This window comes from Metarhizium album, assembly GCF_000804445.1.
Source record: "Metarhizium album ARSEF 1941 chromosome Unknown scaffold_32, whole genome shotgun sequence".
NCBI classification, from domain to species: Eukaryota; Fungi; Ascomycota; class Sordariomycetes; order Hypocreales; family Clavicipitaceae; genus Metarhizium; species Metarhizium album.
Window position 1 is genome coordinate 164,191 of NW_024467606.1, and position 13,082 is coordinate 177,272.

The 13,082-nt window shown below is 59.1% G+C and overlaps 6 protein-coding genes across 6 annotated transcripts; 3 read left to right on the plus strand and 3 right to left on the minus strand.

The window, feature by feature from the left end:
• Window positions 1-354: 354 nt before the first annotated feature.
• Window positions 355-2,265, plus strand: MAM_07530 (Serine/threonine-protein kinase bur-1; the record flags this gene model as incomplete). Its single annotated transcript, XM_040826328.1, has 6 exons — window positions 355-500; window positions 584-665; window positions 747-849; window positions 920-1,316; window positions 1,369-1,560; window positions 1,620-2,265. 6 exons carry the CDS (start codon window positions 355-357, stop codon window positions 2,263-2,265), a joined length of 1,566 nt encoding a protein of 521 aa, XP_040675690.1.
• Window positions 2,266-2,788: 523 nt separating this feature from the next.
• Window positions 2,789-3,520, minus strand: MAM_07531 (uncharacterized protein; the record flags this gene model as incomplete). Its single annotated transcript, XM_040826329.1, has 3 exons — window positions 2,789-3,115; window positions 3,172-3,186; window positions 3,278-3,520. The coding sequence occupies 3 exons, from the start codon at window positions 3,518-3,520 to the stop codon at window positions 2,789-2,791; spliced, it is 585 nt and encodes a 194-aa protein (XP_040675691.1).
• Window positions 3,521-4,024: 504 nt separating this feature from the next.
• On the plus strand, window positions 4,025-6,235 carry MAM_07532 (uncharacterized protein; the record flags this gene model as incomplete). The annotated part of the gene is made up of 1 exon (XM_040826330.1): window positions 4,025-6,235. One exon carries the CDS (start codon window positions 4,025-4,027, stop codon window positions 6,233-6,235), a length of 2,211 nt encoding a protein of 736 aa, XP_040675692.1.
• A 432-nt stretch (window positions 6,236-6,667) lies between these two features.
• MAM_07533 (uncharacterized protein) lies at window positions 6,668-7,668 on the minus strand (the record flags this gene model as incomplete). Its single annotated transcript, XM_040826331.1, has 2 exons — window positions 6,668-7,217; window positions 7,289-7,668. 2 exons carry the CDS (start codon window positions 7,666-7,668, stop codon window positions 6,668-6,670), a joined length of 930 nt encoding a protein of 309 aa, XP_040675693.1.
• A 784-nt stretch (window positions 7,669-8,452) lies between these two features.
• On the minus strand, window positions 8,453-10,011 carry MAM_07534 (amino acid transporter; the record flags this gene model as incomplete). The annotated part of the gene is made up of 2 exons (XM_040826332.1): window positions 8,453-8,854; window positions 8,914-10,011. 2 exons carry the CDS (start codon window positions 10,009-10,011, stop codon window positions 8,453-8,455), a joined length of 1,500 nt encoding a protein of 499 aa, XP_040675694.1.
• A 1,432-nt stretch (window positions 10,012-11,443) lies between these two features.
• Window positions 11,444-12,979, plus strand: MAM_07535 (5-AMP-activated protein kinase, beta subunit, interaction domain protein; the record flags this gene model as incomplete). Its single annotated transcript, XM_040826333.1, has 3 exons — window positions 11,444-12,240; window positions 12,307-12,877; window positions 12,932-12,979. The coding sequence occupies 3 exons, from the start codon at window positions 11,444-11,446 to the stop codon at window positions 12,977-12,979; spliced, it is 1,416 nt and encodes a 471-aa protein (XP_040675695.1).
• Between the last annotated feature and the right edge of the window lie 103 nt (window positions 12,980-13,082).

Genomic DNA, 13,082 nt, shown 5'->3' on the forward strand with positions numbered 1-13,082 from the left:
GCGTACCGGCCTCTGGTTGGTGCCTCCTCCCCCCCCCCCCCCCCCCCCCCTTGCAATCCATCAAAGTCAAAACCCATTGTCTTCACCATCCCGGCCTCAGCCGCCGCAGCCCAACCGATCCGCCGTCCTCGTCCCACCATCGTGTCTCTCGCTCCGATTCCTTTCCATCACCCACGGATGCTCAACCCTCTCGCCTCGCGTCTCTCTCGTGAGCCACAACGCACCGCGGCGATGCCAGCCTGAGCGGCTCGTTCCCGCCCACCTCGACGCGCCGCCTGTCGGTAGACGACGACTGACTCCTTGTTCATTGCTTGCATCAGCCTCCCCGCTTTGCTTCGTTTTTCACTGCTCATCATGGACCGGCCTCCGGAGAACACGCCAAACGGCACTTCGCCGCGCACATTTGCCCTCAACCATCTCCGACCCAAGCACAGATTCCAGGGCTGTTCGCGCGTCTTGGATTACGAGTTGCAAGGGAAACTGGGCGAGGGAACGTTCGGGTACGCACCACGATGTCAACTGCGCGCCGTGCGAGACAGCCCCAGATGCGGTTGTGAAGCTGACACTCCTGCCTCCCTGCCAGTGAGGTCCACCGGGCTCGATCAAAAACGACGGGTGCCCTCGTCGCCCTCAAGAAGATCATCATGCACCACGAAAAGGACGGAGTATGCACACCAGACCCGATACGCTGTTCGACACCATCGTTGCATGTCGGAAAGGAAAGTGCTGACCACTCATCTCGTCAGTTCCCCATCACCGCGCTCCGTGAGATCAAGCTCCTCAAGTTGCTTTCCCACAAGAATATACTGAGATTGGAGGACATGGCTGTCGAGCATCCGTCTCGCTCAAGTACGCTACCACATAGCCCAGTGCTGGCGACCCGGGCAAACTAACCTCTGGCAAAAAAATAAATAAACAGCCGACAAGCGAAAAAAGCCAATCATGTACATGGTCACTCCCTACATGGACCACGATCTGTCTGGGTTGCTGGACAATCCCTCGGTTCTTTTCAAAGAAGCCCAGATCAAGTGCTACTTGAAGCAGCTACTAGAGGGCCTCTGCTACCTCCACGATAACCACATCCTCCACCGAGACATGAAGGCCGCCAATCTGCTGATAAATAACCGTGGTATTTTGCAGATTGCCGATTTCGGCCTCGCCAGACACTACGATGGCCCTACGCCGCAGGCCGGACGACCAATGGGCGACGGACGTCGTGATTACACGGGGTTAGTTGTGACTAGGTGGTATAGGCCGCCCGAATTGCTGCTCCAGCTCAGACAGTACACCACCGCTATTGACGTGTGGGGTGTCGGGTACGTCTTGGTTCTTGCCTCGGATGACTCACGCATAGGCTGACGTGCATAGCTGCGTGTTCGGGGAAATGTTGGTCGGGAAGCCCATCCTCGCGGGCGAAAGTGACCCGCACCAGCTCGAGCTGATATGGGACCTGATGGGCTCACCAAACGACGACGTGATGCCTGGGTGGAAACAACTTTCCGGAGGGGAAAAGTTGACACCTCGACCTCGTCCCGGAAACCTGCAGAGTCGGTTCAGGGAGTACGTGATGACCTCGGCAACCCCAAATGATCCCGTAGCTAATTTCACGTCAACAATAGGCATGGGCCTGGCGCCATTTCCTTGCTCAAAGAACTCCTTAAACTAGACTGGAGAACACGAATCAACGCAGTTGATGCTCTGGAACACGCATACTTCAAAATGGCACCGTTGCCGATGGCTCCCGAAGACATCCCAACGTACGAAGAGAGCCACGAGCTTGACAGAAGAAAGTTTCACGACCGGAAAGCCAATCTACCGCCGGCTCCGAAGGGTGGCACAGTGGGCATTGGCGCCGACGCAAACAACGCCACGGCAGGCTTCAACAGCGGTGATGGATATGGCCGAAGCGGCGTCAACGGAGGGCGATATCGAGATGAACGCCGGCCCGCATGGCAGCGAGACAGGGGTCCTCAAGGCCGGCCTCCGCCGCAAGACAGGCCGGGCACCAGAGACGACCCGGACTACAGGAGAAATCGGCCTCTGGGGAGAGGTCCAGGCGGCGGAGGCGCAGGGGCAGATGTTGATACTTATATACCGGCGTACAGGGCCGACGAGGCTGGCAGGCGGAGGGATGAGCGTCCGCGAGATGACCGAAGGCGATATACTGGAAAGGATGAGCGATGGGACCGAAGGACCAGGAGTCGAAGTCGGTCGCCGGCTCACGAGAGACGGATGGACCGGGACCGGGACATGTACAGGCGGTAGGGTTAGTTTTTTTTTTTTCCCTTCTTTAAAGTCTGCTTCTGTTGGTGTTCTGATGTGCTCTTGATTAGCGATGCGGCAAGCAAAGGAGAGCGTCGCACAAGTATGCAGATTAACCGGCGTTGGAACGGGGATGAGGAGGATGGGGGATGAGGGTTACATGAAACAAACATGGGGAATGGGGGATGGCTACCTAGCTGGATAGGATTACCGTGCAGTTGTATCGAGGCGGGATAGTGCATAGCGAAGACACGACGTATGAATTTGACCTGCGCGTGCGAGTGCGTCACGAGGCTGTCAGACGGGGTGGATGAAACACAGACGTCTGTCGACGACGTCGCGAGAGACGGCTACGTGACATGACGCAAGGCCGACGAGTTTGTATTCTGCAACGGAGGCTCGGGAGGAAAAGCTACATGGGGGTATCTAGCGTAAGAAATACAAGTGCTCAAGACGAGCTGAAGGACGAACGAGGAGTGCGGCGGGGGCGTCTTGTTCCTCCATTCCCTTCCCCTTCCCGGCGGTCTCACTCGTCGGAGTCGTCTTCCTCGAGAATGATCTCTGCCTGCAGCCCGGAGGCGCGCCGGATCCTCGACTGCGGCTGCGACGGGTCCCCCCAGTGCCAGTCGGGCTCAAGGCCGTGTGGCTCCCGGCGGAGATACTGCTGCTGCAGGTACATTTGCTTCTCGTGGGAGAGGGCCTCGCGCTGCATCTGTTGCTGTCGCTGCTGCTGCTGCAGCCGCCGCGACGCGTCGTCGTGCTCGTCTTGCATGTTGAAGTGGCTGGTTAGTATGGCGGATACGACGGCCATGAGGAGCCCGGCGACGATGCCGATGAACGCTGCTACGCTGAACTGCTCGTCTGGTCAGGGAGGCGGGGGTGGAGTTTCGGCGTCTGCTGGAGACGTACAAAGGTGTATAGGGGCTGTTGGGGGGGTTCTCCTTAGCATTTGCCGAACTGGACTGTTGCGCTGTGTGGTGAGTGGACGGCACGGGCGACGGCATGCGTTGCGTACCTCTAGGCTGACGAGGAGGGCGGCCATGGCGGCCACCCAGCTCCCCAGGTAGGCGAGGATGTGGCCCGCCGGGGCGAGGAGGACGGCGAGGACGGCGAGGACGTAGGAGAGCGGGATGAAGGCTAGGCGCAGGGGGAGCGTGAGGCCTGCCGTCATGTAGGAGAGGGGGCGCGTCCAGTCGAGCGACCAGGTGGACTTGAGGATGTGGATGATGGCGTGGACGGCGGACGAGGGCTCGTCCATGGCCGCAATCGCAGGTGGTGTTCCTTTGAAGCTTGCGTGTCTCGGACACGGGAGGGCGGTTTTAAGAGGCGCGCATTGGGGGGACGTCGAGGGTTTTCGCTGTGAATGAGTGAGTGAGCGACGGAACGGAGGGATCTGAGCATCGTTGGATGAATCATGGATGGCTGGCTGCTTCCCTGGATGTCGTCGGTGGTTGACCAGGGGTGGGGCGGCGATTTGCAGAGGGAAGGCGCGGCCGGCTGTGGGGGTGGTGGCTGTTGGCAGTTGCTTGCGGCTCCGCGGGACCTGAGGGGCCCGAGGGACCCGGCATGGCTTGCGTTTCACGTCTCGGCGAATCTGGGGACGACGCCGCCACACCACACGGCCGCGCTGCTCTTCGCCCTCCGCCCTTCGCCCTCCGCCCTTCGCTCCCGACTCGTCGTCCACGCCGGCGGCCGAGGGGATTCGCTTCGACAGTGGGCGCAACTGCAGTCAGCGTACATGGCGGTATGATCTCGGCGCGAAATGGCCAGCAGAACCCGCTCTCCCGGTCCCCAAGGCGCCCGGAAACGCAAGCACGAACAGGACCACCAGCCCTCCACGGCGCCGCGGACAGAAGCGCTTGGCGCCTCCTCCTCTCTGGACCCCGATTCACATTGGCAGTCCGTCGCCTTCTTCCACGAGGTCATTGCCGGTGCGCCGCACGCTGAGTCAAAGTACGCGTCGTTGAACGCCGAGCAGAAGCTCATCCTGGCCCTTGGCGCGCGGAACCTCTTCCTGGCAGCATGTCGGAGCGGATCTGCGCGCGATACGGACAAGGAGATTCTCGGGACGCTGGTCGATATCCTGGACGGGGATGAGGACCCGGCCTTCGTGGGGGGCATGGGCGTGTCGTTTTATCCATCCAGGGGCCGCAGCATGCTCAAGTACATCGAGGACCTGGACAGAAAGGTGCGGCACAGGAGCGTGAACCATTTTGCGCAGGTCATGAAGACGCCGAGATTGTTTGCTGTTTTTGTGGACCCGGCCGAGTTGTCGTACCACAATTTCGAGAACGTCGTCCCGCTGGACAGGTGGCTTGAGGAGAGAATGGGCAGGCGGCAGGATGAGGCCGTGGAGGGGATGGGCTTGGGGCTGACGAGCGTTGTGCGGCTGCGACGGGATAGGGACGTGTTCACCGCCTCCTTGGAAGGAGACAAGGGGCCCTTGTTGAAGGAAATCGCTGCTCTGTCGCTGTATGTGGCCCCTCTGAATAGAGGCACGCGCGGGGGCGAGCGCTTCATATTTCACTCTGCCATTTTGAGCGAGGCACTCACACGCGCTGTCAAGACAAGTGGGCTTCTGGGCGTGATTGGAGACGGGACGCTGGGCGACTCGTTCGAGTTTGTCAACTACGTCTTCCGAAGCAACAAGTTTGCTCCGAGGGACGGGCGTTTCGAGAACCATCTGGACACGCCGTACTACGACAGGGCGAGAAGACACGTGTCGAAATACACGCTGCTCGTGTACCTCTCCGCCGGGCACAACACGCCGCTTCTCCGCGTCCAGGACGTGGAGATGGACAGTGTTGAAGAAATGGCGTGCGTCATATTCGACCAAAGGTACGAACACGAGGGGCGGCCTTTCCTCCAGGGAGACAAGGTCTTTCTTCGGACGGAGCTCATCTTCGTGGATGAGAACCTGAAGCGAGACGCCAGAATCTCCCAGCCCTTCAGCACGGCGTGCTACATGACCGGACAGGGCCTCCTGGATAGACAGCTTGCCTCGCGTGCGCACGAGTGCTTTGAGCGGGCGAATTCTCTCCACTGGTCTCTGGACAAGGCTGCCCCCGAATCAGTCTACCTCCTAAAGGAGTTCCGTGGACTTGGATTCGTGACAAACGGGTACAACTACTGGTTTTCGAAAAGCGAAAACATGAACCTCAAAGACTACGCGGCCATATCGGTCCTGGACTACTTCAACTGCAAAATCGGCAACAAGCCCTTCCGATCTCTCGCCTCCTCCACCATCATCCAACAGCGGTTCGGCTCGCCGGGCGATGTGTGGAAATATCTTTCCGCGCGACGGGGCGCCGGCGAGACGAGCCCCTTGCGCCGCCTGGAAAAGGCGCTCCTCGACGGGCTGTTCAAGCGAGCACCCGACGGAGCTTCGGTCGGCGGACTCGGCGGGGAGCACGATCTCTCCCATGTCAAGGTCGAAAACCCATGCTGCCCCGTGCACGCGTCCCCTTTGTTCGACCCCTGGAAGAGCAGGGACGTCATGGACATGTACGAAAAATGCGGCAACTACACACGGGGGAGGCTCCTCTGCGCGCCCGTCATGATGCTCGACAACGAAGTGGTTCTCAATGAAGAGAATATCCAGATTGCGGGAAGCATGATTCACATTCTGCAGGACATCAACAAGGAGGCCCTCGCGCCGCTCAACTTTGCGGCCTGCTGGAGTGACGCGCCCATGCCCGAGGCCTTTATCACGCTGGACAGGGAGATTCCCGTGCCGAAGCTGCTTGTGCCGCCGATCCAGTGGCACGAATTCGAGCAAGGGTTCGAGCTGGTGGTTGATTTTTTCAGGAACGACTGGATGGTGGATGTGCAGGCGGCGAGCGCTGTGCCCGTGCCGCGCGTGACGCAGAGGCCCGAGGATGAGGGTGAGAACCCGTTTTTCGAGAGGCTTGTCAGCGACGATGAGGAGGCCCATGGGGACGACGGCCCGGGCGAGGGCGACGGGAGTGACTAGGGGCCGTGGCTGTTGGGAGGGTGCACATTATGAAAGAGGAGCATGGTACATTGCAAGTTACGTGGTTGGCCTTTTTCTCCCGCCCTGAAAGGAGTCGTTCGTACGTGTAGTTGGCGTGTCGTTCACGAACAGCTACATGCGCATCGGCGTCGGACACCTCGCATCACCAGGGGACGAACCGAACACATTAGGGCCCAACGAGATGATGGATATACTGGGGACGGACACCACAGAACCGGCTCGGAACCGGCGGTCTATATTGCCATGACCCAACAAAAAGAAGGCAGCGTACATGCGACCGGTCGGTCCCTTGCTTGGACCGACAAGACGACCAGAAGCGACAACTCGACGCATGACGCAAGCAAAGCCCGCCCAGCAAACAGGGCGCCCTTGACAAGATCACGACCACCCCGCAACCGACGCCACGCCACGTCAGTCGGTATCGTGCTCGTGAAACACCAAGGCGCGGACCTCGATGCTCTCCCTCGGCGGCGCGTCCTTCCTGGCGCCGGCGTCCTCGAACGCCGTGTGCGGGACCCTCCTCGCCCTCCCATCCGTCTTGCTGTCGAAGCACTTGATCAGCAGCACCTGGTGCGGCCGCAGCCCGGACCTGTAGAACCAGCGGTGGCCAGCGTTGTGCCTGACGGCGTACGTCTCGCCCCTCCTGTCGGGGTAGACCAGCTCGGTGACGACGAGGTCCGAGTCCGGCACGGAGCCGGCGTCCGCCACGGCCAGCGGGTCCCGCTCGACCGTGCTGATGGGCCGCCAGACGTTGATGATTTGCACGCGGCCCTCGAGCAGGCGCTCCGCCTGGTCGGGGAGGTGGTGAGGCACCCGTGACACCGCCGCCGCGTACGACTGGTCGATGTGCACGCGCTGCACCGGGCCGCGGAGCGCCTTGTCCGGGCCCGCGCCGGCCGCTGCCCCGGGCGCCTGCCGCCGGATCGTGTGGTCAAAGATGTGCACTTTGCTCGCGCCCGTGCTGCTCCGCCCGCCGCCGCCGCCGTCAGCCCATGCGTCTGCCCCGGGTCCGCCGCGCGCGCGCCGACTCACACGTCTCTGAGCAGCTGCTCCGTCTCGGCGTAGTAGCCGCTCCTGATTTGGTCGTCGTCCACAAACGCCTTCTCCGTGGCCACGTGCCCGTGCACCTGGAACCCGTGCCTGTCGAGCGTGAAGTCGGGCTCTCGGCCCGCAATGTCCGCGATGCCCACCCGGTGAGCCTCAAAGGGCCGCTCGTACGTCTCGGGCCGTCCGACGTACGTCGCGTGCGGCGGCGACCCGTCCTCGTTGTCTTTGAAGTACCTGAGGGTGGCTGTCACATGGCGCTGTTGCCCAGACGGCCCCGGCCCGGCCGGCTCTGCGTCCTGGACGGCTTCTTCTTGGCCCGGGTGCGTGCCCGCGACGAGGGGGGTCTGTACGGCTGCCGCGGCCATGATGGCGGATGTTTATATCTTTCGACGGTATCTACGAGGACTCCCTGGCGGTGCTTGGCTGAGATGGGATGGAGATGGAGATGGCAGTCAAGACTGGTCAGGTCGATTGCTTCATGTGCGAAATCCTGCTTGGCTAGGGAGGGGTTGGGGGGGGGGGGGGGGGCGTTGTGCAGCACGCAACCTTGCGCCATGGTGCCGTCCACGCCGGATTCATAATCATGGCCGACCCAAGTCCGAGACCTGGAGGCGTTCCGTTCCCCGGGGCGTCGCCTGCAAAGACCGGTCGTGCTTGTTGGGCCTGGGCAGATGGTTTGATTTCAAATCCGTGCGGAGTAAGGAGGACACCTCGACGACGTGCTCGGAGATCGCGTCACCCGCGGCCAATCATTCTAGCGCCGATGAGAATCGGGTGGAGATTGGGCCGTTTGCTTGTATTCCAATTTCCAACCGAGTGACATGTACGTGTGTGGTTCTGTGAACCGCTGGCGAAATAGGGTTCCGGCTTCAGGTTATATTCGAACTCGTTTATAGAAATGCAGCTTCTACGGTCGTTTCTAGCAGCGCCGGTCACTGATGCTCCTTATTTACATTTAACTACTTTCGTGACAGATGTCCCATCTGCTAGTATCGTAGTTTCCTCTTCCAGTTTATATCCCATCCACCTGGGAACTGCAACCGTCCAAGCATACCAGTACACGACACTTCCCACGATGCTAGTTTCGTCATTAGCTTCTGCATTTAAAGACACGACGTGGGAAGAGAGACAAAGGAAAAATTGGTGAACCTACGTGCTGGCTCCCACAATCGCATATGTGGCATAGAACCAGCCGCCCTTGTACTTCTCCGCCGGCGGGAAGAACGGTGCGGCGAGCAGACCAAGACCCAGCAGCAGCCTCAAGACCACTGCCGACATCCATGCCCTGAAAGGCCGGTCCAGGTGTGGTCGCTTGTGTCGTAGCCACAGTAGACCCAGGCCAACGGCCAGACCGAAAATCTGGCCAGTGTACCCTTCGACCTCGAGGATGAAAGAGTATACTTCACTCGAGGGTGGCAAGACAATGACGAGCAGAGAGGGGATGTAGTTGACTAACAGGCCGCCGAGAGGCGAGTCGAACGGCTTGGTGGACGACAGAACTTCAGAGAAGGGAAGGAACCCTTGTCTCGCAATCTCTTGTTTAAGCCGCGCCTTTTGTAAAACAGTCAGCAGACCGTCTTATGCAACCGAGTGGTCGATCCCATTCTCACCATGGCAAACGCCACGACCATGACGTTTCCGACTGCTGACAACGCAACTGTCAGAGGCAGCACCTTTCTACCGACTTGCGCTCCAAAAACCCGCTCAAAGAACAAGGCGGCAATGAGCTCCCCGCTCCCCTTGATCTCGTCCAGCGGCACGACGAGGAAGTAGGCGACATTGATCAAAAGGTACAGGCCGCACGAGGTAAAAAGCGCCGTCAGCGTGACCGACCGCAGAGTCCGCACGGGATCCTTGACCTCGTTGAGCACATTGCTCACGTCGTCCAACCCGGCGTACGAGTAGAACACCTTGAGCAAGGCGGTACACACGATGCCCCAGTTCCAGTTACTGCCCTCCCACAGCTTCTCCCACGACAGCAAGACGTCCACGTCAACCGCCGAGTCCGTGGCCGGCCGGAAAACCACCACGTAGCTTCCGCAGAGAACCATGAACATGACGATGCCGATCTTGATCCACCCCAAGGAGTCCTGCAACCTGATGCCGAACTTGGGGACGACGGCGTGCACAACGGTGATGACGCTCAGCAGACCCGCGGCCAGTGTTTTTCTCAGCACTTCGTCGGTGCCGTCTTGCCCCGTCGCAAAGAGGATGTACTGGCTGAATACGACGCAGTTGCTTGCCGTGAAGCCCAGCAGCACGGCGTTGATGGCGACGAGAGTCGACGCCAGGAATCGGGGGTGGCGATACGTGAATTCCAGGTAGACTTTTTGGCCGCCGGACCGAGGTAGCATGCAGCCGTATTCGAGAGCTATGGCTAGCCCTGCAGCTGCCAAGACAGCGCCGACAGCCCAGAGGAGGAGGGACAGGCCTGGGCTACCGACAGACTGGAGGATGGTGCCGGGCGTGGCGAAGATACCGCTGCCTATGACGCGAGAAACAACGAGCATGTAGGAGCTCGTCCAGGAGAGATTCCGGCCCAGAGCAGACGTTTCAGGGAGGACGTCGTCGTCAATGAAACGTGAAGGGTGATCTTTGGCCGTGAAGGCGTCGTCGGCTGTAAAGGAGGCGTAATCCGTTCCTGTTTGGGCAGAGGATATCCTGGCCGTGTCAGCCAGGAGCGGCCGCTGCTCGTCATCGTCTGCCATTCCAGCGGATACGACTGAATTTCGAAGGGCAAGAGGATCGGACGTCCTCTGCAGAGGGCGCTTGGGCCAGCGGCGCACATGGTATATACAGTATGCTTGTCATGTCAGCGTCGTCGATGCTGCCATCTTGCCCGGAGCAGAAGCAGAAGCCAGGCCTCCTGTCGTCCAGGATGTATCCGAGCTTGCCAGCTGTACTGGGCGGATTTGTCATATAGTTATCCCATTGCGCAATTGGCCTGCATCGATACTCCGCAAGAGGCTCTAACTTTGTTGCAGGGGCGTTTTGGCTTTGATTTCCCAATCGGGCAATGCTGCGGTGCATGGCGCGATTGTGTGACTGAGCGTGGCTTGCACGTCATCGCTCGTCGTTCATCTGAGATAGCGGTCGTTGGGGTACGGTACACGACGAACTGATAAGCTCGTAATGTGAGATTCCCATGGTTGACGTTGTCTCCGGTCCAACCAACTCCTGGTGTCTGTCGGACTGAGTGCTGCGAATGTTAGCATCGGCGTTGAGCACACGGCAACATGGCGCGTAGCTGAGGGGCGGGCGGGTTTAGTTGATTTCGTTCGTCAACTTGCTTGAGTCGGAGATGCCGTCGTGATATACGGCGTAAATGAAATGAAGCAAATATGAGGCAGTATCGTCTGCAATGTGTTGGACACTTGTTGTGCCGAGGTTGTATGCGGAGTGCATGGGGTAGAGTGGTTGGACTCCATCCATCCGCAGCTAGTTAGTTACCTTACCTTCCGTTCACTTGGAGCCATTGTCGCAGAGCGGCCATCTCGAGCATTCGCAGAAGAAGCTTGCCGGTTGACTTTGAAGTCTCTTTGCTTTCTCTGGCTTCAACATCAGATTTGCGCACGAAAAGGAAACCGTCAGGCACCAACCGATTGAGAAGCTGGGAGGAAGGTCGTGCCTTCCTTCCTACGCCTACATAGGTAGGTAGGTATCTCACAGGCAAGAGCGAGGCAGCCCACCTTCCCACGCTTCCCCGCCACCGCCCACCGCAGTAGCTTCCCATTCCCAAAGCCAGCCGGCCGGTTCCAGGCCAAAGTTCCCGAGCTTGCTTCTTCTATTGAATCTTGCCGCGCCTCGCCGCCCGAGTATCACAGCATTCGACCAAAAAAGCATCGACCGACGTCGAATTGGCACGCCTTGCATCGGGTCCCTGTCTTTGCAGGCAGTGACAGGCCCAAATAGTCGACACTGGTCAACCTGCAGGTTGCGGTTAGCCCATCCGCCATCATCGCAGCGCAGCTTGCTGGCATCTCACCAGAGCACCGCCCTCCCCAACGGCCCAATACCTGGGAACCTGAGTTGTCACGAGACGTCTCGCACCTCATCTTATTGCCTGCTTATTTCGGTTTCTGGCCCGCTGATCGGGCCCCCCCCGGTCCCAAAGGGAAAATCGACGACAGACACGCGGCCATGGGCAACAATCATTCCGCCGCCACCAAGTCGGGCTCGTCGGGCTCCCCTGGCGTCCCTGATGCCCCGCCGAATGATTCGGCGAGCTCGACGGGCACGACCTCGACACCCGCCGAAGGTCATGGCCATCATCACCATCACCTGCTGCCTCATCGCAAGGAGGCCCGAAACCATACTTCCTCTCACGCAGCCCACAGCTCCGCCGCGCCCCCGGAGCCGTCTCTTGCTCAGGCCAAAGGGTCGACCATCATCAACCGACCGAAGAGCTTGCCCGGCACAGCTGTTTCTTCTCTGAGCGGCTCCCCTCTTAGCAGTTTGTCAACTCCTTCAAAATCGACAGAGGCTCGAGCAGGCCGAGACGTACCAACGAAACCTGTCGATGTTCCCAGCGAATCAGGCTCGTTGCGTTCGCACAAAGAATCCCACATTTCCACCGCACAACAGAGCGGCATTGATCCATACCTCGTGTCCAACAACAGTCTCACAGACATGTATCTCAGAGGCCCGCCTCGGCTGCCTCTACCGATCGAAGAGGAGGTTCACACGCCCGGTTCGCCTATTCTAGCCCCGGAAGAGGGACTTCCAGATGTTGAGCTGGGCGAATCGTCCGACGGTTTGACGCGGAAGAGTTCTGCCGTCAGTGCTACCACAGTCGACGATGAAGAATCCGAAGAGCTGAGAGTGGACAAGACGAGGCCTGTTGTGCCCACCAAGATTGAATGGAAGCGAGGCGGTGACAAGATCTACGTGACGGGTACCATTTTCCAGTGGAACCGAAAACAGCGTCTGCATCCTGTGTGGGTATTCCAGATTGCGCCGTGGAGTATGAAGAGCGAACCTGCTGACATGTAGTCACTTGATAGTGAAGGGAAGCCCGGCCACTTTGCCACGACGGTGTATATTCTTCCGGGCACGCATCATTTGCGTTTTCTGGCGGATGGAATCATGCAGACATCACCAGACTTGCCAACAACCGTCGATTTTGGAAACAACCTGGTCAATTATATAGAAGTCAACCCTGACGACGCCCTCGTCAAGCCGCAGCAAGGGTCTGCCGTATCCAAGGCCCCCGTCGAACCAGATGATTCTAGGCCCTCGGTTGAATCGGAATCCAAAGAGCCCACCAAATCAAAAAGCAAGCCAGCCTTGCCACCAGAATCATACGCCAGCCAGATCCCTCAATATCTCATAGACTTTGATCAACCCGAAGAATCTTCTGCCTATAGGAACGCCATTGGTGCTATTGAGAAGTTGCCCACGCCCCCCAGCTTGCCGGGATTCTTGGGCAAGCCCATCCTCAACGCCGCTACGCTGATGAAGGACGACAATTCTGTGTTGAACATGCCCAACCACACGGTCCTCAACCACCTGGCGACGAGCAGCATTAAAGACAACGTTCTTGCTGTATCGGCGACTACACGATATCACAACAAGGTACGTGTTCAAATCTGCCAATTGTGCTGTTTCTGAAAGCCAACGTGTCGTTAGTATGTCACAACGATAATGTACAAGCCCACCTCCACGGATGAAGGTTGACAGCGTTGCCTGTGATGGGCTGGGTTGTGTTGCGAAATTGGTGGTGTAGATATTTCTTGTTTATATTGCTGATATGGAGAGTATCCCACTTTACATGGCGAAA